The sequence below is a fragment of the Hemiscyllium ocellatum genome, chromosome 25, assembly GCF_020745735.1.
Source record: "Hemiscyllium ocellatum isolate sHemOce1 chromosome 25, sHemOce1.pat.X.cur, whole genome shotgun sequence".
NCBI classification, from domain to species: domain Eukaryota; kingdom Metazoa; phylum Chordata; class Chondrichthyes; order Orectolobiformes; family Hemiscylliidae; genus Hemiscyllium; species Hemiscyllium ocellatum.
Genome location: NC_083425.1, coordinates 46,245,883 through 46,270,224, shown reverse-complemented (window position 1 = coordinate 46,270,224; position 24,342 = coordinate 46,245,883). Strand labels below are relative to the sequence as shown.

General features: G+C 42.6%; 1 protein-coding gene across 1 annotated transcript in view; it reads right to left on the bottom strand.

Moving 5' to 3' along the window:
• LOC132827854 (growth arrest-specific protein 7-like) overlaps positions 1–24,342 on the bottom strand; it is a 459,456-nt gene that overhangs the window by 64,375 nt on the left and 370,739 nt on the right. Inside the window, exons 6-7 of the mRNA XM_060844608.1 lie at positions 3,335–3,424; positions 1,198–1,313 (exon numbers count right to left, since the gene is read on the bottom strand). Coding sequence (XP_060700591.1) covers positions 1,198–1,313; positions 3,335–3,424 — 206 coding nt within the window. The remainder of the gene's footprint in view (positions 1–1,197; positions 1,314–3,334; positions 3,425–24,342) is intronic.

Below are 24,342 nucleotides of genomic sequence, written 5' to 3'. Positions count from 1 at the left end.
GGCTGAGACAATGGGTCGGCCGGGGCAGTAAGGTTTGTGGATTTTGGGCAGGAGGTAGAATCGGGCGGTGCGGGGTTGTGGGACTATGAGGTTGGAGGTGGTGGATGGGAGATCCCCGGAGGTGATGAGGTTATGGATGGTCTGGGAGATGATGGTTTGGTGGTGGGAGGTGGGGTCATGGTCAAGGGGGGAATAGGAGGAGGCGTCCGCGAGCTGGCGTTTGGCCTCAGCGGTATAAAGGTCAGTGCGCCAAACTACTACCGCGCCTCCCTTGTCTGCCGGTTTGATGGTGTGGTTGGGGTTGGAGCGGAGGGAGTGGAGGGCTGCACGTTCTGAGGGTGAGAGGTTGGAGTGGGTGAGAGGGGTGGACAGGTTGAGTCAGTTAATGTCGCGGCGGCAGTTGGCTATAAATAGATCGAGGGCGGGTAAGAGGCCAGCACGGGGTGTCCAGGTGGATGAACTTTCAATATCTCGCCGCGTGTTCAACACGCGGCAAGATATTGAACAATTCTTCCGCTGCCTTCGCCTCCGTGCCTACTTTTACAGCCAAGACTCCCGCCCACCCTCTGACGACCCCTTCTCCCGCCTCCAACACACCCCATCCACCTGGACACCCCGTGCTGGCCTCTTACCCGCCCTCGATCTATTTATAGCCAACTGCCGCCGTGACATTAACCAGCAACACATTTTCAGCTCTGATCACCAGCATCTGCAGACCTCACTTTTTACAATTGAGAGTCTTTCTTTGCTTGCTTGTAAATGCAGAGTAAGCTGCATTTATATACATGTCAGTAGCTCCACTTTTGTTTTGTTTTGTTATTACTCATCACATTATCTCAGAAAATCTCATTCAAACCACAAAACAAGCTATTTCTCAAAGCTTGTGAAAGTGCCTAACTAGACATCTTTATAAGCATTCTCCATCATACAATAATAGCAATAATGCTGGAAGTTTAACAACAGCAACAGAAATAATAGCAAGGTAATTAAGTTGACCAAGTTTAACATTCATCAATATTCGGTATCAGACAGCTTCTTGCCAATTCCCTGTGCAATGGATCAAAAAACAGCATATCATAACCTATCTTTGTTACTACAAATGGGCCACATCCCAAAGGAAATACATTAGTATTCAAAAGTACAGTTTAAAAAGTGAAATACAAGTAAAACATTTAGATGATGAGTTGATGCAATTACCTTTCCCGAATAAATTCGGCCATTTCTTTCTGCATTTGTTTGCCCTTGAGCTGTTTCACAAGGATAATATCAAATCCAGCAATTGTGCTGTTGCTCTGGGGGTCCTTTTTGTCTGCCTGTTGAGAAAAGCAGGAAACAAAAAAGAATGTTTTGAAGAATATTCCTGTAAAAGATATATTTTGGTTTTCATTCACTTCAGAAAGTGGGTGGGGGGAGAAGAAGAGAGTGGAAGCCTGGATGCTGACATGCTCCAAAGTTTCTAACCATGATTGGTAGCGTTTTATGGGATCCCTCGGTTGACAATCCAAGTTTCAATCCCATTCTACTCTGTTCCTTCTGTCTCACTGCTCACTGGGATCTTTGTTCATGCATTCAGTCACCCAGACACAAAGTGGTACAACCAGGTCAGGAGCAACAAATGGCACGGCTCCGAACAGTATTAAGCAACAAGGGTAAATTTACAACACAAAGTGGCAACAAAATTGGAAATCTGGCGAGTCAATGTTTGGGATTGTCTAACTATTGAAATTAAAAGCTGTCAGGGCAGATTCATTACTTAGGAGGGACGAGGAATAAACGGGTCCTTATCATGTTGGCAAGCAATGAGTCATGGAATTCCACAATAAGTATTCCTTGGACCCCAGTTCTTCACAATGCATATATGTGGTAGAGACCAAGTGTAATATTTCCAAATTTCTTAATGATACTGAACTAAGTGGGAATGCACATTGTGAGGAAAACTACCTTCAGGAGGATTCAGACAGGCTGGGCGAATGGGAAAGAACATCGCAGATAGAATATAATGTGGAGAAAATGATACGAAGAATTGATGTGCAATGTATCTCTTAAATAGTATGAGGTTGGAAAGTATTGCTGTGCAAAAGGACATAGCCATCACATTGATGAGTCAGTGAAAGCTATCATGCAGGTGCAGTAAGCCAATAACAAGCCTAATGAAATGCTAGGCTTTTATTGCAAGGTGATTTGAAGACAGGGGCAGTGAAGTCTTGCTTCAATTGTATAGGGGCTTGGATAAATAGCCACTGGAGTACCGTGTGCAGTTTTGGTTTCCTTATCTCAGGGAAGATATTATTGGCATAGACAGAGTGCAGACTTGTTCCCAGAATGGCAGGACTGTCATTTAGAGAAAGATTAGACAAATGGAGTCTGCATTCTGTAGAGTTTCAGCAAAGAGGTGATCGCATTGAAACTTACAAGATGCTTAAAAGTGTAGTTACAGCTAAGCTGTTTCCACTGGTTGGATGTCTAAAACCATGAACTAAATTAAAAAATAACGGGAATGCCACTTATTATTGCAAGATATTAAACCAATGCCCTACTTGCCCAGATGGAGAAGACACTACAGCACCACACAAATCACAGCTTTTGTTCTTCCACAGACAACATTTATCCCTCAATCAACATCACCAAAAACAGATAAACTGCTACTAGCATTTCTACAGTGGTTCATTCACTTTGGGGCATCCTGAGGTTGAGAAAGGCATTAAGTAAATGTGTGGAATTCCTTCTTTCAATGAGCACCTTCTCACACACCTCATTGCAATCAGCTCAGGATCAGTGATAGGGCCGGGTTTTGGTCTACCTGTATGCAGAGTCAGGGACACAGGGGAGGAGGGATATCCTGAAGAGAGATAAGGGAAAACAACTTGAGGAGAAATAAATCAAACAGAACACAGTAAGAATGAGAGATTTTTTTTTAAAAAATGAAAGTAAGCAAGAAAGAAAAAGTAGAATATTTACTTAAAATTTAGCTTTTAAAAGACTCGTCCTGGCTTTGATGACAACAATGTGAAGAATCATTGCACTAGCTTGGATAACTTCCATCCTATTGTTGCTAAGTTTTTCTCTCGCTCAGTACTTTGTTTCATTTGTTCAAAGTAAACTCAAATATTACAATCCAATAGCATTCAGTCTAGAGATTCAAACCATCTACAGTTTCTTGGCTAATCCACTTAAATCCATCTTTCAGTGTTGTAACAAAATGCCAGTGTTGTGATGGCAACATGTGCACTGAACCAACAATGTCAGAGTTACATGGGTTACACTACGATGAACATCTGGCGATCTCTATTAGCCAGGATTTGAACCACAGTTACAATGGGAAAAAGTTCCTTACCCAGAAGTAGTCACAGTAGCTCCAATCATCTCGTTTAAGCAGCTGCTGTTCAGGCATAGTGTCTGGATGTGGAAACGTAACACAATTTATCTGTTTGGGGAAAAAAAACACTTCTAAGTCATGACAAACCGATGATAAAAATGTAGGTTCTTGCTCTATTTGCATTTTAGGCACAATTTACTTCGTAGAAAATGATAGTATTGCTCTGTCAGTCATATGATACCAGTAATTTTCAGCCTCTCGATTCCTATTTACTCAATAATTTAATCCTGTAGCGTATGTTCTCAGCTTTGTCTCTGCTGAAAGGTGTGTTGTAGGATGGTTCACTAAAACCATTCATGAACTGCAGCCAAACAGTCAATCTTCATATTCCATGCCAACATAAAGAGTGGTTACAGTCTTTTCAACCGCAGAGCAGGGCAGAAGCTCGTTATATAGTGGTAAGTGGTTCATCTTCCATCTTTGCAAAGTCTTTCCGCCACCTACAAAGTCTCAGCTCCAAGCATGAGGAAACATTCTCCACATTCCTGCATAAATGCAGCTGAAACATGAAGAGACATCCAAACAAAATACTCAGATTTACACCACAGAAAAAGGCTCTTTGGCCCATCTCATCTGTGCCAGTCAAAAACAACTTAACTATTCCAATCCCTTTTAACAGCACTTGGCACATAGCCTTGTATGCTTTGGCATCGTAAGTGCACAACTAAATGCAGCAAACTTAATTTTAACAGGTGTTCTTGACAAACTAGCAAAAATTAAATACCTGTAATTCCAGACATTTCTTGTATTATCGCAACTTCCACAATGTTTCAGTAGTCAATTGAGGATGAGTGTAAGAAGGTTCTGTACCAGTAAGTTTTATTTAACATAAAATTACACTATTAGTTAAGTGATTTATGCTGTTGAATTGGATTCTGAAAGATTTGATTGAGATGCATTTGGAGAGGCAAGGAGTGATTAGGAATAGTCAACATGGCTTTGTGTGGGGGAAATGGTCTCTCAAAAAGTTGATTAAGCTTTTTTTTGAGGACATAACCAAAAAGATTGAGATGGGCAGGGCAGTAGGTGTTGCCTACATGGACTTCATTAAAGCCTTTAGATCACATAGGATTCAGGGAGAGCTTGCTAATTGGATACAAAATTAGTTCGATGTTAGGAGACAGAAGATGGTGGTGGTGGATTGTTTCTCAGACTGGAGGCCTGTGACCAGCGGTGTTTGGCAGGATTGGTGTTGGGTCCACTTTTGTTCATCATTTATATAAACAATTAGGATAAGGATTTAGGAGACATAGTTAGTAAGTTTGCTAATAACACCAAAATTAGTGGTATAGTCAACACTGAAGACTATCTAAGATCACAACTGGATGATGATCAACTGGGCCAGTGGGACTGAAGAGTGGAAGAGGGAGTTTAATTTGGATAATGCGAGGTATTGTATTTTGGTAAAACAAACAAGAGCAGGATTTACATAGTTAATGATAGAGCCTTGGATTGTATTGTTGAACAGAGACACCTATGGGGGTTGAGGTACATAGTTCTTTGAAAGTTGCAATCACAGGTGGACAGAGTGGTTAAGGTGGCATTTAGCATGCTTGCCTTATTGTTCAGACTGTAGCTGAAAATGTGTTGCTGGTTAAAGCACAGCAGGTTAGGCAGCATCCAAGGAATAGGAAATTCGATGTTTCGGGCATAAGCCCTTCATCAGGAGTGAGGAGAGTGTGCCAAGCAGGCTAAGATAAAAGGTAGGGAGGAGGGACTTGGGGGAGGGGCGATGGAGATGTGATAGGTGGAAGGAGGTCAAGGTGAGGGTGATAGGCCGGAATGGGGTGGGGGCGGAGAGGTCAGGAAGAAGATTGCAGGTTAGGAGGGCGGTGCTGAGTTGAGGGAACCGACTGAGACAAGGAGGGGGGAGGGGAAATGAGGAAACTGGAGAAATCTGAGTTCATTCCTTGTGGTTGGAGGGTTCCCAGGCGGAAGATGAGGCGCTCTTCCTCCAACCGTTGTGTTGTTATGTTCTACCGGTGGAGGAGTCCAAGGACCTGCATGTCCTCGGTGGAGTGGGAGGGATAGTTAAAGTGTTGAGCCACAGGGTGGTTGGGTTGGTTGGTCCGGGCGTCCCTGAGGTGTTCTCTGAAGCGTTCCGCAAGTAGGCGGCCTGTCTCCCCAATATAGAGGAGGCCACATCGGGTGCAGTGGATGCAATAGATGATATGTGTGGAGGTACAGGTGAACTTGTGGCGGATATGGAAGGATCCCTTGGGGCCTTGGAGGGAAGTGAGGGAGGAGGTGTGGGCGCAAGTTTTACATTTCCTGCGGTTGCAGGGGAAGGTGCCGGGAGTGGAGGTTGGGTTGGTGGGGGGGTGTGGACCTGACGAGGGAGTCACGAAGGGAGTGGTCTTTGCGGAACGCTGATAGGGGAGGGGAGGGAAATATATCCCTGGTGGTGGGGTCCGTTTGGAGGTGGCGGAAATGACGGCGGATGATACGTTGTATATGGAGGTTGGTGGGGTGGTAGGTGAGAACCAGTGGGGTTCTGTCTTGGTGGCGGTTGGAGGAGCGGGGCTCAAGGGCGGAGGAGCGGGAAGTGGAGGAGATGCGGTGGAGGGCATCGTTGATCACGGGAATCTGCGGTGCTTGAAGAAGGAGGCCATCTGGGCTGTACGGTGTTGGAACTGGTCCTCCTGGGAGCAGATGCGGCGGAGACGAAGGAATTGGGAATATGGGATGGAGTTTTTACAGGGGGCAGGGTGGGAGGAGGTGTAGTCCAGATAGCTGTGGGAGTCAGTCGGTTTATAGTAGATATCTGTGTTGAGTTGGTCGCCTGAGATAGAAATGGAAAGGTCTAGGAAGGGGAGGGAGGAGTCTGAGACAGTCCACGTGAATTTGAGGTCGGGATGGAAGGTGTTAGTAAAGTTGATGAACTGTTCAACCTCCTTTTGGGAGCACGAGGCAGCGCCGATACAGTCATCGATGTAGCGGAGGAAAAGGTGGGGGGTGGTGCCAGTGTAGTTGCGGAAGATGGACTGTTCCACATATCCTACGAAGAGGCAGGCATAGTTGGGGCCCATGCGGGTGCCCATGGCAACTCCTTTAGTTTGGAGGAAGTGGGAGGATTGAAAAGAGAAGTTATTCAGGGTGAGGACCGGTTCAGTCAGTCGAAGGAGGGTGTCAGTGGAAGGGTACTGGTTGGTGCAGCGGGAAAGGAAGAAGTGGAGGGCTTTGAGTCCTTTGTGATGGGGGATGGAGGTGTACAGGGATTGGATGTCCATCGTGAAAATAAGGCGTTGGTGACCGGGGAAGCGAAAATCCTGGAGGAGGTGGAGGGCGTGTGTGGTGTCCCGAACGTAGGTGGGGAGTTCTTGGACTAAAGGGGACAGAACCGTGTCAAGGTATGCGGAGATGAGTTCGGTGGGGCAGGCTGAGACAATGGGTCGGCCGGGGCAGTCATGCTTGTGGATTTTGGGCAGGAGGTAGAAACGGGCGGTGCGGGGTTGTGGGACTATGAGGTTGGAGACGGTGGATGGGAGATCCCCTGAGGTGATGAGGTTATGGATGGTCTGGGAGATGATGGCTTGGTGGTGGGAGGTGGGGTCGTGGTCGAGGGGGCGATAAGAGGAGGTGTCCACGAGCTGGCGTTTGGCCTCAGCGGTATACAGGTCAGTGCGCCAAACTACTACCACGCCGCTATAAAGGTCGGTGCAGACTATTGTTCAGACTATTGAGTATAGAAGTTGGGATGTCACGTTCAGGTTGTACAGAACATTGGTGAGGTCTCTTCTGGAGTACCTTGTGCAGTGCTGGTCACCTTGCCGCAAGTTCAGAAAGGATTTACCAGAGTGTTACTGGTACAGGAGGGTTTGAGTTATAAAGAGAGGGTAGATAAGCTGGGACCTTTTCCCACTGGACCATAGAAGATTGAGGGGTAACATTATAGGAGGTTTATAAAATCATGTGGGGCAAAATCATAAAGCAAATAGCAAAGGAATTTTCTCTCCGATGGAGTTCAAAACTAGAGAGCACATTTTTAAAAGGTGAGTGGAGAAAGATTTGAGAGACCCGAGGGGCAACTTTTTTCATAGAGGGTGCTTTGTATGTGAAATGAACAGCCAGAATAAAAGGTAGATGTAGGTACAGTTAAAACATTTAAAAAACATTTGGACAGGGAGACGTGTAGAGGGATATAGGCCAAATGCAGGCAAGTGGGATTAAGTTTAGTTTGTGAAACTTGGTCAGCATGGATGAGTTGGACCAAAGGGTCTGTGTCTGTGCTGTATGACTCTGTATATCCCCTCTTAATATTTCTATTATTTAGTGTGTTTTTTTTTAGAATATTGATTATGTGGACCTCTTGATCAACCAGAATATTTGATCAACTCGCACATTCCTGGTCCCTTAGGTGGTGGTTAATAAAATGCTTGCTGTACTTCTGAAATGTTGGGTTTCTGTCTCTGCCACTAACAGGCACAGATGTTCAGATTTCCATCACCCTCTGGGTGAAAATGTTTTTTCTCACATGTCCCTCTGCACCTTCCACCCCTTCCCTGAAATTGATGCCGACTGGGTCATCGATCCCTCCATCAAAGGGAAACAGATTCTTCCTTTCTATCCTCAAAAACGTAGACATCTAAATCATGCCCCCTCAATCTCCTCTGCTCTAAAGAAAACCCCAGCCTGTCCAAACCCTCTTCTTGTTTGAAACTTTCCAGCCCAGGCACATCCTGATAAATCTCCTCTACAACCTCCCAGTGCTATAACATCTCTCCTAGAATGTGGATTCCAGAACTGCAAATAGCAGTCTGGCTGTGGGCTAACCAATGTTTTATATAGTTCCAGAATATCTGCTCTTAACCTCTTCCTCAGCTAATAAAAGGCAAGTATACAATATTAATTCTTAACCACTGCATCCACATGTCTTGATACCTTAAGGGACTGGTGTGCATGCACACCAAGGTTTTTCTGATCCCAAGTGCTTCCAAGGATCCAACCATTCCTTTGCCTTGTTTGTTCTATCCAAGTGCACAACCTCACGTTTATCAAGGTTAAATCCCATTTCCCACTCATCAGCCCAACTATATCCTCCTGTAATCTAAGGCTATCCTCCTCATTATTTGCTATCCCACCAATTCTGTAACATTCACAAACTTACTTCATTCAAGTCTAAGTCATTTGTATAAACCACAAACAGCAAGGACCCTTACAGTGACCCCTCTGGGACCCATGGGTCACAGGCTTCCTTTCAGAAAAATACCCCTCAACCACCACCTTCTGCTGCCTGCCACTTAACCAAATACGGTGCCAATATACAAAATTCCTTAGGATCTCATGACTTCTGACATTTATTACCACTGTCCTATGTGGGGTCTTATCCATTTGTCTTCCACTCAACACTCCCTCTCCACTCCACCCCCGCTGTCCCTACCCGGCCCCTAACCATGTGCCACTCTCAAACAACCCCTCATAACAACATGGCTTCATTATGTGATATCTATATGCAAGGCGGCAGCAACTCACTAAGGTGACCTGGTTTAGAATTCTTTTAGCACAGAGATGAAGACAATCTTTTTGCATAAGCTTCAGAAAAACTTCACAAGTCTGTGTCTCAGAGGGTAGTGGAGGCAGCTTACTGAACATTTTTAAGGCAGACTTAGATTTCCATTGGGCAACAGCAGCAAAGGTTGGTGGGACTAGATGGCGATGTTCATTTGAACCAGAGGAGACCAGTCATGATCGTACTGAATCACAGAGCAAGCTCATGGGCCTGATTTCTGTCAATTTTTATGTCGCCATCCTCATGATTTTTTTTCCATCATGATGTAGGAGGGCATTAATGCCGTAGGAGTCCCACCATGTACACGATCTCCAGCCAGGTTTCAGCCAATCCTAATGTGGACACACATCCTCTTCCTGCATGATGAATGAGTAACAATCTCAATACTCCCTAGCAACTCCAATCACAGCACCCCTAGTTTGAAAAGGTACTGTACCATCTCAACATACAAGTATTGGCAGCTGAATATTGCCGTAGTAGCAGTACTCATATCCCAAGTGTCAATAAAAATGAAAACAAAAGCAATCACCATGAAACTGGACTACTCTCCTCTGCCATCAATGCACATGTACCTCCCACTTTCTATCCTTAAGGCTGTCCTGTTGAGATTAATTAATTGAGCAAAGATTAGTAAATGAGATTATGGCAGATCAACTATGTCCATGATATGGCACAGTTCCCTACAGATATTACTTTCCTTTTACTGTTTCAGCTACTTTGCGTTAATTAATTGTTCATAAAATGTTAAGAATCAATCAAGTTTAAAGTACAACATTGGTGTTGCTGTAAAACATGACCAGCAGATAGACTCCCTTGTACAAGAGTCATCGGTGTCATATATTTCACTAAGCACCAAAATTTCCCATTATTTCAAAACAGTGCACCTCATAAGTAATGAATTGTGAAATATTTAATTATTATGTTGCATATTATATCCCACAATCAACAGGAAGAATGGTTATTAAGTACAACCTTTGAAGACATGAAAGCAAGAAAATCGACAAGGACACTCTGTGCACCTTGTTGATCAAAGGCAACATGTGATTTTTAATGACCTCCTGAATTGAGGGAGAAGGCTTTGGTTAACATGTTGGTGAAAAATCTTGGATACCCATTTCAGAACCAAAGATGGCAATATAGATGCAACACAATCTGAACCAAGAGACCCAACGTTGCCCTGAAATTTTGGCCTTGAGACTGAAGTATAAACTGATCTCTCTACCAATATTTTGCCAGGCCTGCTGCCTGGTCTATTTATGTTTTGGTAATGTGAAGTAAGAGTAATTGTTCTTATTGTCCAATGTGTTGTGTTCTGTCTGTTACCAATAGATGGACAGGTTTATTTGACACAAGATGGTTGTATTTACACTTTTTGTTGTGTGGCAGAGAACGATGGAACAATTCTACCCAGGGCCATTTGGTGTCAAGCAGTAGTCCTTAAAGAAAGCTCTGGTAAATACTCAGTTGTTCACAGGAAGGTTATTGCAGGACTGTTGTGATATAAAGAGGACCATTACTGCTCCTTGATCCTACAGAAGTCAACTCCATTCTGGTAGTCAGCAATTTGTGGACTTTCCAAGAAATCATCTCGTTGCCCTCAGCCTTGCTCACTCCACCTCCAAAATAGTCCCATCAGATTTATCACCCTGTGCAATCAGACCTATATCTCCCCAGTATAGGCCCTTACTCTCAGGAGCGCTGACAGCATACGGGTTGATTTAAACTGAGATACATTCAAGTGACATACCTCTCATCGGAAGTCAAATATCTAATGCACCTGGTTTGTGTAACCCTAAACCACGACAAAATATAACTATTCACTGATAACTGCATATTCTGTTCATTGTATTAACTGGGGATTCACTTATGGAAATGTAAACAAGTACAGTCTGAAAGTGTGGACGCTGGGTAAGGAGGCACTAACTTGTAACCTGAAATTTTGCCAATAGTTTATTCTAAAACGTGTGTATCAATTGCCCCCGCCCCTTCACCACCCTTACTTGGGAAACTGTATATCGATATTGCATGATACACCAAAATGAAAATCCCTGAGGCACTACCAATTGAGTCACGCTGACTAGAAGCACAATGCAGACAACTGGGGTTCCATAATTGCAACCCGTTGCAATGCCAAGACATACAAGGTTAAAGGCCAAGTGTGGGAAAATGGGATTTGAAGAGTTACATGCTTGTTTTTGATCGGTGCAGACATGAAGAGCCTTTTTCTGTACTTCTAAATCAAGTCTATGTTGAATGTAATTACTTCCTGGGAACCGACATTTTACCCCATTAAACCAATTTGATATTGACTCAAAAACAAATGGAGAGATCTAATTTTTTCATGATATTGACAGCAAAGTACTTTATCTATTGTATGTGTTCTTTGCAGACCATTTATTTATGAAGAGATTCTTCTTACAATTATATACACCCAACGTCAGAATCCCACTGTGCTGCTGACAAGAACAGAGTGCCCCTTCACAACTCTCAACTGGCAGCATCCTAGCAGGCACTGCTTCACACTGCTAAAAATAATCCAGCACCCATTCACAGACCGCGCAGGGAACTGGTCTGTAATTCACAAGAGAAAACCATAATCTTGTTTCATTGCAGCTTTCTTAGATTAACTGTCACCAATGCAGAAACACAAAATCAACAGGAATGTCATCCCACCATAGTTTGAGGACTGGACTTCAGAACGTCAAGAGGAATTTGAATAATTAAACCACAAATTGTGAGCACCCACCCCACTAGAGGCAATTCTGGCATTGACGGAGGCTAATAATTTTGGATGAAGGTCTTTTCCTTGTGGGGATCTCTTGAAATGCTGCTGCACAAAAAGGGACTCAAAGCTATACAAAGAGGCTGTATCCCAGGTTACTGTCATTCCACAGATGCACAAGTTTCAGGGTTTTCCGCTTCTATGCCTGCTACCCCACACTTTACTATGCACTCACTTGAGAGGGCAGAATTTCTGAGGTCAACTAATTGGCCAGTTAGGACCTGCTCACTTTGTTTCAACAAGACAGCAACAAAGTAATTCCCAGTTTTTGAGACTTGCAGACACGTGCCCTGACCCCTCTCCATTCCCAAAGGGTGGAGCAAACCAAGATTTTCAATCCACAGAAAAGCAAAACAAACCCAGAATATTTAATTAACATGTAATGTCATCTGCTTGTAGTTGGTTGCATTTTGATGTGCCCTGTGTCTAAGGTTTCGCACATTTAAGTGACTGCCATGTTTAGTGGTGCAGTCCGTAATCCCCATTTGTACTGATTCAAATATTCTGTAGCTAACCCAGTATTTATCAGTTCTTTCTGATGACATCAGTCAACACAGCAGTAATTACCGTAGTGCAGCCTGCAGGGAGTGGCAGGGAAAGCCCCGTGTGAAGTCTTGCTGCTTTTGTTACTTATGTAAGCAACAAATGTGCAGAGACGCTTGCCAGAAAATATCAATAGGGAAGCTACATGAAAATGATTACTGTTGTGTCACTTCTCATAGCATTTAGAGAAGCCAACAAAATGTTAATCTTTGATCTTTTCAAGAACTTCAAAATACGTATACAAGACTTAAAAAGGAATGTCCTGAACGGTCAACAACTCAACTCAATGTAAAATTGCTTACTTTGAATTGTCTGTTCATTTGAAATATGATTACTTATAAATGATTTGTATTGCTTAATTATTATAGATGTTTATAAAGTCACAAGGGGCATGGAATCAGAGTCACTACAGTGTGGAAACAGGCCCTCCAGTCTACACCAACCCTCTGAAGAGAATCCCACCCAGACCCACCCCTATCCTATCCCTGTAATCCTGCATTTATCATGGCTCACTCACCTAGTCTGCACATTCCTGGAAAATTCAGAATAATGTAGCATGGTCAATCTACCTAACAAGCGCATCTTTGAACTGTGGGTAGAAACCTGAGCATCCAGAGGAAACCCACACAGACACAGAATGTGCAAACTCCACACAGACAGTTGCCAGAGGGTGGAAATGAACCCGGGACCCTGGTGCTATGAGGCAGTACAGCTAATCACTGAGCCACCATGCCTCTGTGGATGGACATGGATAGGGTGAATACTCAAGGTCTCTTTCCCAGTTTGGGGAGTCCAAAACCAGAAGGCATAGCTTTAAAGGTGAAAGGGTGAAGATTTTAAAGAGGCCCGAGGGCAACATTTTCACAGAGGGTGGTGCATCTATGAATGAAGTGGTGGAGACTGGTACAACTATAATATTAAAAGGACATCTGGATGATGCATATGAATAGTAAGGGTTTAGAAGTTTATGGACCACATGCTGGCAAATGGAACTCGATTAATTTAGGATATCTGGTTGGCATGGACAAGTTGGGCTGAAGGGTCTGTTTCCAACTGACTGTACAACTGAATGATGAGCCATTTTTAAAAAAGAAACGCTACCAGTCACTAAATATAACAAAATTTTCCTCCTTTATTAATGACTGGCACAGACTCCATCAATTTATTTTAATTCAACTTGTTCAGAAATGTTATGACATTCCTTTGGGGAAAGTGGGACTTGAACCACTACTGCTGAGGGCTCACAGTGCGAGCTGGCCTCTGAGATTCTGCCCTTGCAAGTGAGTGCACAGTAAATTAAGGGATAGCAGGCACAGAAGTGGCAAATCCCGAAGGCTGTACATCTGTGAAAGGTGGGTTGCAAGAAAAAAGTCCTAATCAGTGTTCGGTGCCGTCATTATATACCTCTGGAGCAAGTGGGACTTGAACCCTTGCCTTTCATTCTAGGGACAGGGATAAGGATAATATTACCCCTTCTTTATAGGAGCAACATTTTCACCTCCCAGATTACTCCACTCGTCAGAGGACTGAATCAGATGTTACTGTATATAGGACTCCACTTCTCCTTATCTTGTTTTCATATTGATACCCACGTATTAATCAACAGTGAAGAGCCAAGACAGAATTACCCCTCAAAGGCCCATATGCATGTGTTCCCCTGAGGAACAGTCAGAGTGTAAAAAGGTGGCTGATCTCCTTTCTCTGGACCAGAGGCTCCAAAGCCAAGTACAAAACCTGAACAATGCTCCAACTATCACCAGATAAATCAACACAGACCACCCCTCTGAACCAGCAGTCTGTGTGAGCATCCTCTGCACAGAGACCTCTGCCAATCCAAATAGCTGGAGGAACATGCTTTCTTTTCGTCAAGATAACAGTACTCGGGCAATCAGATGGGTGATTCTGGTCCTTGAACAAATAGGAGAGGGATTCCAGTTGGCACCTCTCCATGTGCTGAGCTTTCAATCAACTGGAACAGAATGCAAATTGAAAGGAAAAGTTCAGAATAATTGGCTGACTCGAGATGAAACGCTGGCCAACAGCAGTAGTTCAGGTCTGGTAACTGGTTATAAAAAACAGGAAATATTGGAAAAACCTAGCAGATCAGACATCTTATGTGGGGAGGGATAGACAGACGGAGTAACAGTTAACATTTCACATGGAAAACCTTTTGTGAACTGCAGCACTCCCATTGTTTTATTTAGAAATATCCGGCATGCCTTTTGTTTTGCAGTTTCATACACAATTCGATAAAATAAAAGTATTAAATGCACATTTGGCTTCACCATATTATAATTTTTACATATACATTTAGATAGATGCTCACTTCGCACGAGAAAAATGTTAAGGCTGCAAGTAGCTATTCAAGTGAAAATTGGACAGCAGCTTCCAGGGTCTGCACTTATCCAGTGCAGGTTAACTTGCTGTCTAACTTGTGCTGCTCCTCCACAAACTGTATTCTAACACAAAGACTCAACATGAAAATCCACATGAAGTTGTGATTCTCACTCACTAAACTGAAAAAGTGGAATTCCAAGTAAGCATCATAGTTACTGCCAGCAACCTTTGACACCACACGTTTAAATTTTACAAGCATGGAGCTGCATTCTGTTACTACTGCAGAATTTAAAATACTTTTAAGCCTTTTCTTTCACATCTTTCTTTACTTCTCTTCACATGAATGATTTATGATTAGCCTTATATTGTCATTTGCAGCATCTGGCACAAACTCCATGTTTCAGCTGGGAGTGTTCAATCTAATTAACTAGAGATCATGCTATTGCTTGCTTATTCACACATTCCACAAATCTCCTGTAAAAGGATCTATGGGAGTTAATGGTCGCTACTCAAATACCTACAGCAAGACTGTATGAACCTGCAAACCGAAAAAGAAGCACAACTCCTCCATTTCTGACTACAGATTCTGAGCCATTAAATCACCTTGGCAGAATTTCGCCCTCCACCAGTGAAGACCCTGTAGTTTGGCATGCGAAAGAGGAACCCAATGTTGTAACCAACTACTTATATATTTGCAAAATTGCTGTGTATTTTTCCATTTAACTACAAAAAAAGTTATAAAATCAAGGTAATGTATAAGCAGAAAATGACTTCAAAGTGGTGACCCAGGTGGATTGGAACCAGGTGGATCTTGTTGCCTACGAGATCCTTGACTGGAGCTGTTAACCTGGGCCAATCAGGAGGCCCTGGCTGACCAGCATAACTATGAGATTCAGAATCTCCTCAGTTTAGGGGACTGACTCTGAACTGACTGGTCACAGCCAATGTACTGTGCACAAGTTAAGAAAGGGTGACTTGGTGACGGGATACTAGCCTCTGTACAGTTATTTCATGACCCATTTGCCCTGGTCCAAATTATCTTTCCACTGTTTCAACTGAGTATGGCACTTGGTCTTGATATGCTGCATGCAGTAGCCATAGATAACAAAAGACAGTCATAAAATCTCAGTTGAAGGTCAGAACAGCAGTGATGATATGAGGGAGAGAGATTTGTAGCTATCGCCTGCAGTTAATTTTGCAAAATATGAAATGACTGGTAAGTTAAATATCAACGTATCCCATATCATCACATCATTGTATTCAAGTCTCAATAGGAAGAATGTCACCTGATGCCTTACACAAATTAAAGATTTAATGGTACATTTGTGCCATTTGTATGAACATTAAAATATATTCTAATGCAAATGGCACAAACCTCTCCTTCCACAACCAAAGCCATACTTGCACAGCACATGTTTTGAAGTTTACTTCAGTCAACATTCGCTTGCCTGAAAGTCTGGATGATTTGGTTTAACAGTATAGATAAAATATTGAAGTAAAGTAATAGATTGACTACCTTGCTATGCATTTTATGCATTTCTCTTTTAGAAATGCTATACTAGATTGTTGACTTGACAGCCACATTACAAAAAGGATCCTGCAGATTAGGAGGGAAAGAACAAAAGAATTCCTGTTGTGTCCCATGGGTTCAGATTTATGCAAGCTCTACAAGATTGGCTCAGTGAGGGTTGAAGTTCTTTTAGGAAGTTGTGCAGTGACCAGGAACGCATAAAAGCTTCATCACCGTTTATGATGTTAGAACGATCTACAAAGTTTCAGAAATGACAACAGTCGACTATTATACTAAAAACATCAAGGACACAAACTTCAAAACATTCTTTGGTTGTGGAAGGAGAGTGATGAAGTTCATGCCATATTTTGGTACATTTCAATTTCTGTCAAAAGAAAAAGCTTGTCAAAGACTTGCACAAATGGAAATGTTCCTTTAAAAGTATGGCTGCAGATAAAAAGTTCTGGATTTACAAGCATAAACAGTGGACTGAACTGGAATTTATATATACAACTGCAAATCCACTGGTCTAACAGTCAGGAATAAGAACCAGGATCTGTTGTGAGTTAAGTTGTTTAACAGGCTATATTGCCAATTTTACTGTAATTTCAATGGGGAGGTTGTGATATCTTTACATTGTGATCTTTTGCCAAGCCTAACATTAAAGACAAGCTATCAGTAATTATAGATGTTCCCTTTCATCTGTAAGTAATTGAGTTTCAAATCAGTTTAAAGGGTGTCATATAGGGATGGTCCTGTAATAATCAGTAAATTGCAATGAGGCAACTAGTTCGATTCAGACTACATAGTCAGAGAGTCTGGAAGGTTGTATATAAAGTTGTATTAAACTTGGATGAAACAATACTTTGCTCTTTAATTCAATATTGGATTACAGGATATGAAGTTAAAACATGAACATTATTCAGGAGAGAGATAAGGCTAGTACATTGGGTGGGAATACAGATTTCATTGTGATGCTTACTTTGCAGCTATTAAAAACGTATTGAAAAGCATAACAGATCTTTACATCATAAAGCACAGAAAGACAAAGCAATTTTTGAAAAAAATCTGGATTCATGTTTATTGTTCACGTTTCAGAAATCTGAAATTGTTCAAAATCCTGACTGCAAGGATTAGGGTTTACGTTGAGAGGAAACTATTGATTACATTCCCTACTGTTGTAATTCCCTACAGTGTGGAAACAGGCCCTTCGGCCCAACAAGTCCACACCGACCCGCCGAAGCGCAACCCACCCATACCCCTACATATACCCCTTACCTAACACTACGGGCAATTTAGCATGGCCAATTCACCTGACCCCCACATCTTTGGACTGTGGGAGGAAACCAGAGCACCCGGAGGAAACCCACGCAGACACAGGGAGAACGTGCAAACTCCACACAGTCAGTCGCCTGAGGCGGGAATTGAACCCAGGTCTCTGGCGCTGTGAGGCAGCAGTGCTAACCACTGTGCCACCGTGCGCTATGTTTGCAATGTTGTAAAGGAAGCAAAAGCTCAAGGGGAGATGTTATATACAGGCTTAAGAGTTTGAAAGGGTTACTACAGAGAAGTTCCTGTGGTACCACCTATTATGATGTATATAGACTGGTGGTGGAAAAACTGTGGATCTCAGAAAAGATCCCCCTATTGTCTCTTAACATCTTTCACATCAATGAAACCTGTACCACACTTGCTAATATATAATGAATTACATCTTATTTAAGAGCCTCTTCTCATTCGATTAACAAGTGGCTTTCCTGCACCAAAACAAACCTTCAGATCCCCACCATAAAACAATGGGGTGAACAAACCCACTCCATTGTGAGGAATAGTGTAGACAGCCTTACACAAAATGGCGATCGCTCATTTAACACTGGCATACTTGCCAGCTCTCCAGCAGGTCAAACCTGGATTTCACCGCATGTGAATTAATTTCCTGCAGTATACATCTCAAAGGACTCCTCTATTTCAAATGGTTCCTGTAGCTTTAGCTGGGATTTACACCTAAAAAGATGTAGAGCAGAGGTTTCCTTTCACATACTTACCTTGATGCAATTAGAACAAACGCATTCACAACTATTCAAGAAATAGTTTCGGGATTAGTTTTGTAAAGGTAGCCATCAAGGCTAGATGAAGCCAGCTTGCTCTGTATGTGACACAAGCATGGAGCACAGAAAAGTATGCATTATGCATGGTTTACATGCTCAGCATGTAATGTGGGAGGTGAAAGTGATTTCACCTGGAGAACTTTTGCACAAATGAAATATGGTCATACACCACTAAATTACTGTAGGTTTCATTTGGTCTTCATTAAGCAAAGTTCAAGTTATTTCCAGTTTGGAAACAGCTTCTGGAAAAATCAAGCGAGAGGCATATGGTGGACGCAACAGAATCTGTTACATTCATTCCAGCCTATGATGTACAGATGAAGATGTACAATGTAAATGTACAGGACATTGGACATGGTAATGATGTGTATAAACTACCATCTACACATGGCAGCAGAGCTGGAAGATCATTAAAGTCCCTAATAAGGCAACAGAATAAATAGACAGTCATCCAGCATGGAAGCAGACCCTTTGGTCAAATCAGTCCACGACAATCCATAATCCTAAACAAGCCCCACCTGCCTGTTCCTGGGCCATATCCCTCTAAATCTTTCCTATTTATGTATCTATCCAAACGTTGTAATTGTACCTGTATCCACCACCACCTCAAAGTTCATTCCACACACGAACCACCCTCTGTGTGAACAATTTTCCTCTGATACTGTTGAAACCTGTTATTCTCCCTTCCACCCACACATTTTCTCACCATCTCCTGACCACCTTAGTCTTTATCCACTTCCAGAGTTTCTCATACACCAAGTTGCTATAACTTGCTTCATACTCCTGTTATTCCACGCCCTCTGCCAGTCCAATCAACGGTATGCAATGCAGAGGAAATCCCCAAACCAATGCATAGAAGGAAGTTATATTATCAGCTTAAGAATACCATAACTAGGAGCAGGTGTATACTATATGGTCTGTCAGGCCTGCTCCAATCAGAATAATCACAGCCAATCTTAGACTTCAACTCCACATTCCCACCCTCCTGCCAATATCCTTGGATTTCCCGAGAAACCAAAGATCCGACCCACTCCACCTTAAATAGTAAATAATGGAGCACATACAACTCTCCGCGGTACAGAATCCAAGGATTCACAATGCTCTGTGTTAAGAAGTTTCTTCTAATCTTAGCCTTAAACGAGCAACCTTTACCATAAAGCTGTCTTTGCGTGTCTCTCATTCCCTGGCTAGGCAGATAGAGCCTCTCAGTATCTACCCTTCCAAGTCCCTTCCGAATATTCCATCTTTCAATGTAATCACCTCTCATTTTCACGAAATTCCAGAAAATATAGAAAATTACTTAACCGCTAACATCAGGACCCATTTAGTGAACTCTTGCCATACCACCTTCAATACAAGTATGTTCTTCCTTGAGTTTGGAGACTAAAATTTATTATATTCCAAACATGATCGCACCCAAGCCCTGTACAACCGGAGCAAGATCAAATTTATTCTTGTACACCAATCCCCATGCAATAAAAGCCAACATGCAATTGGTGTTCCTAATTCTTATTGCACCGGCATGCCAACTTTTTATGATCCTTGTATGCCAATTGCCCTCTGAATGTTAATATTTAGAAATTTTATACCTTTTAAAGAAAAGTCTTGTTTTCCTCTTAATATAAGAGTACTGTACATTAATCTCATACTTGCTCATAATTCACCACCTTATTCCCTGTGTGTTCTTGCCAGATATTTGTGCTCTTCTCATAAAAGCATTTGCATAGTTACCTATCACGAGAAAATGTGAACATATTAGTCCAAGTTTCATTGCTGAAGCTATTTATACAGATTGCATATTGTGGAGGCCATAACACTGATTCTTGTGACCAATAGTCACAGTCTGTCAACTTGAAAACATGCTATCTACTCTTACTCATAAATCCTATTGGTTAGCCATTCCTCTGATACATCATCTCCAACTACCTACACCCTTACCTCGTATAAGAGTCTTTGTGTGTCACCTCACCAAATGTCTTTAGAAAATGAATTACTTTGCACCACCTAACTCATTCTCTTGACCCTACTAGCTACACCCTCAAATAATAACTCAAGAAATTTGTCCAGTATTGTTTTCCATTCATAAAATGTGATCTTATTATGATTACTAAGTGCATTTCGAAAACTGTTCTAATACAGGCTTCCAGCACTTTTGTCTACAACTGTTATCGGTTCACTGGGCCATAGGTGAACTTTCATTTTGTGACTATGGAGTTACATATGCTGACTTTTATCCTTGAACCATGGCAGACCCTGGGCAGTTTTAGAAAATCTTTGAAACCATTCACTCCCTCTGCAACTTTCCTTTTCAGATCACCAGGATGTATACAATCAGAACCTGGATATTTGTCAGATTTCAGCCCCTTACATTTCTCCCTAATATTGCTTCCCTAATTTCAGCTTCTCCCCTGCCTTTATTAGACTGATGAATGGACTCTCTAACTTTAAATAATGCTGATCTTATCTAGCACACACCCTGTGCGATGTAACTTGTATTTTCTCCCCCTAATATCTGCATGTCCTTGCTTACTATGATCTGCCTGTACTGCTCGTAAACAAAGTTTTTCACTGTACTGAGGTACACGTCACAATAAAATCAATCAAATTTCCTCATTTTTAGCTCCTCTATTTCTGGTATATAATTTGTCTTCTACTTTAAAGATAGACATGTAATACATGTTCCATGTTTCTGTCATTTTCCATAATGTTTGTTTTCTGTTTCTACATATGTAGAAACATTAATGAGCTTTCCTTTAAAATGTTTTTAGAAGCTCTTACTGTTTCTATTCACATTTTTGGTTAATTATCTAAGTAACCACCTAGCTTTCTTCTCACAACCTATACAATAAGATTCTTATGTCCATCATGCTTACTACATCACGATTCAAACTTTCACACCTTGTAAGTTTAAATCTACAAAATGAGCCTTTTTTGTTAAAGAACCTTATTAGATTTTCTCTGGACTTCAGGATGGACCTTGTTGATCAACAAGCAACTACCAAACTGCAGAGAATCTATCATTATCAAAATTATCTCAACATGTTTGCCTGCAGACATACTCTCAGGATGTAGTCACTTGAATTAACCTTTCAGACTTGCAACAATACACCTCAGGGGCAGGTGGGAATTGAACCCCCTCGACCTGGGCTTTTGTGCCTTCCTACAATGTAGAGCGGCTGATTATTCCTAATCCACAAAGAACCAAAGCATCTCTCTCCTTCAGACAGGATTGGCTTTATGTGGCTTGAGGACTAAGCAAGGGACAAAGCAAGGAGGTAGCTATGAATTCCCATGATTGGGAAGGAGATTGAACCTGCACCATTCTGCAAAACATACTAGCCATCTAGCCAAAGGACCTAACCCATCCCACAGAACATTCAATCAAGCAGCCTAGACATACCAAGCTAACAGGCAGCAGCAATCTCAAAAGATGTGGCAAATTTAACATTAATGTACTCCCACACTTCTCAGAATACTCTCCAACGACATTAGAACTGGCATGGGAAAATTTACAGTATATCTTAAAGATATATTTGTGTACAAATTTCACACAACTGAACACATAGCTGACACTCCAGCACACTAGATTAGACTAGATTCCCTACAGTGTGGAAACAGGCCCTTCCGCCCAACAAGTCCACACCGACCCTCCAAAGAGTAACCCACCCAGACCCATTTCCCTCTGACTGATGTACCTAACACAATGGACGATTTAGCACAGCCAATTCACCTAACCGGCACATCTTTGGACTGTGGGAGGAAACTGGACCACCCGGAGTAAACCCACGCAGACACGGAGAGAATGTGCAAACGTCACACAGACAGTTGCCCGAGGCTGGAATCAGACGTGGGACCCTGGTGCTGTGAGGCAGCAGTGTTAACCACTGAGCTACCATGCTGCCCTGGTGAAGGAGTATTACATTGTTCAAGTACTTTTTCAGATAGACACAAAAATATTTCACAATACTATTTAATGAAGGGAGCTCCCCTCAATAGCCTGATGATTTACCTTTCAACCACAACACTTAAAAAAACAGTTAACGTGGTCACTTAGTTCATCATTGTATATGAGAGATTACAGTGTGCAAACTGTAATCTCCCATATAAATTTAATATTTTCTAAACAAAATACATTAGGAAAGCCATGGAAGAATCTCCAATATGGTTAGATACAAAGAGAGGTGGGGAGATGGACGCTCTCTCTGAAGATCCCCAGTAGTTAATATAAAACAACGTCCGTTAAAACAACTCATCCAATAGTTAACTTTTCACTGAGTGCAATCACTACAGAATACATCACTGTCAACCGTTTGAATTCAGCTAGAACATATGCCCTCACTAAGGCAAAAGCCACACAATTTTATATATTGCAGAACAAACTTACAATATCCCAGATAATCAGCCATTGAAGGGTTTAGATTAAAGTTCCACAAGCTGCTCATTCATCAACAGCTAATTTTGCATACCTTCAGCCATTGGAAAATGGGTTCAGTTTTGTATAGTGCAGCTTGTGGAATCATTCAAACAAATACAGCATCCATCTGGGATTAAGCATTAGGTGTGAGACCATCCCAGAGATATTATTACATGGGCATTTCACAACATCTGCTGCACAACTACATCTGCTGCAAAGCATATTTTAAATTTCATATTTGTAAAGAACAGTAAGGTACTTCACTGGTACTTAGATTAGTATAGTTCAATACATGCACAGAGACATGTAAACACAGTGCTCCCTACATTGAGGCTACTTGTAACAGCCTTAATGCTGAGATCAGCCAACTCAGATGAGTGGGGAACATAGGAACCAAGAAAGATGGCATCTATTTCCTCAACAAAAACAGAAGTTGCTGGAAAAGCTCAACAGGTCTGGCAGCATCTATGAAGAGAAAACAAAGTTAACTCTTCAGGTCCGGTGACCCTTCCTCATAGGATCTTCTGATTTTGTTTCCGATTGAGTGTATCTGCAGTTCTTTCAGTTTTCATTTATTTCCTCAAGCCTGTTTTCACCACTCAATAACACAATTGTTGACCCTTGGCATTTATTTCAAGAGAACTAGAACATAAAAGGAAGCAATGTACTTCTGAGGATTTAAAAGGCTCTGGTCAGGCCACATTTGGAGTATTGAGAGCAATTTTGTGCCCCATACCTCAGGAAAGACATATTGGCCCTGAAGTAGGTTCATAAGAATGATCCCAGGAATGAAAGGCTTTACTGATGAGGAATGTTGGGTTCTATACTCAGAGGATTCGCAGGGTAGCGACGCATGGCTGCAAGTGTGGAGCGGAGGATCCAGAGGGAGGTCTGTTGCTGGTAGCAATGCATGGTAGCTTCCTTTCCTGCAGTACCAACCAGTACCCTTCCACTGACACCCTGCTTCGATTGACTGAACTGGTCCTCACTCTGAACAACTTCTCTTTCCAATCCTCCCACTTCCTCCAAACCAAAGGAGTAGCCATGGGCACCCACATGGGCCCCAGCTGTGCCTGCCTCTTCGTAGGATATGTGGAACAGTCCATCTTCCGCAACTACACTGGCACCACCCCCCCACCTTTTCCTCCGCTACATCGATGACTGTATCGGCGCTGCCTCGTGCTCCCACGAGGAGGTTGAACAGTTCATCCACTTTACCAACACCTTCCACCCCGACCTCAAATTCTCCTGGACTGTCTCAGACTCCTCCCTCCCATTCCTAGACCTTTCCATTTCTATCTCGGGCAACCGAATCACACGGACATTTACTATAAACCGAACGACTCCCACAGCTACCAATACTACACCTCCTCCCACCGTGCCCCCTGTAAAAACGCCATCCCATACTCCCAATTCCTTCGTCTCCACCACATCTGTTCCCGGGGGACCAGTCCCAATACTGTACAACCCAGATGGCCTCCTTCTTCAAAAAGCGCAACTTCCCCCCAGGCGTGATCGACGATGCCCTCCACCGCATCTCCTCCACTTCCCGCTCCTCCGCCCTTGAGCCCTGCCCCTCCAACCGCCACCAAGACAGAACCCCACTAGTCCTCACCTTCCACCCCACCAACCTCCATATACAGCGTGCCATCTGCCATCATTTCCGCCACCTCCAAATGGACCCCACCACCAGGGATATATTTCCCTCCCCTCCCCTATCAGCGTTCCAAAAAGACCACTCCCTCCGTGACTCCCTCGTCAGG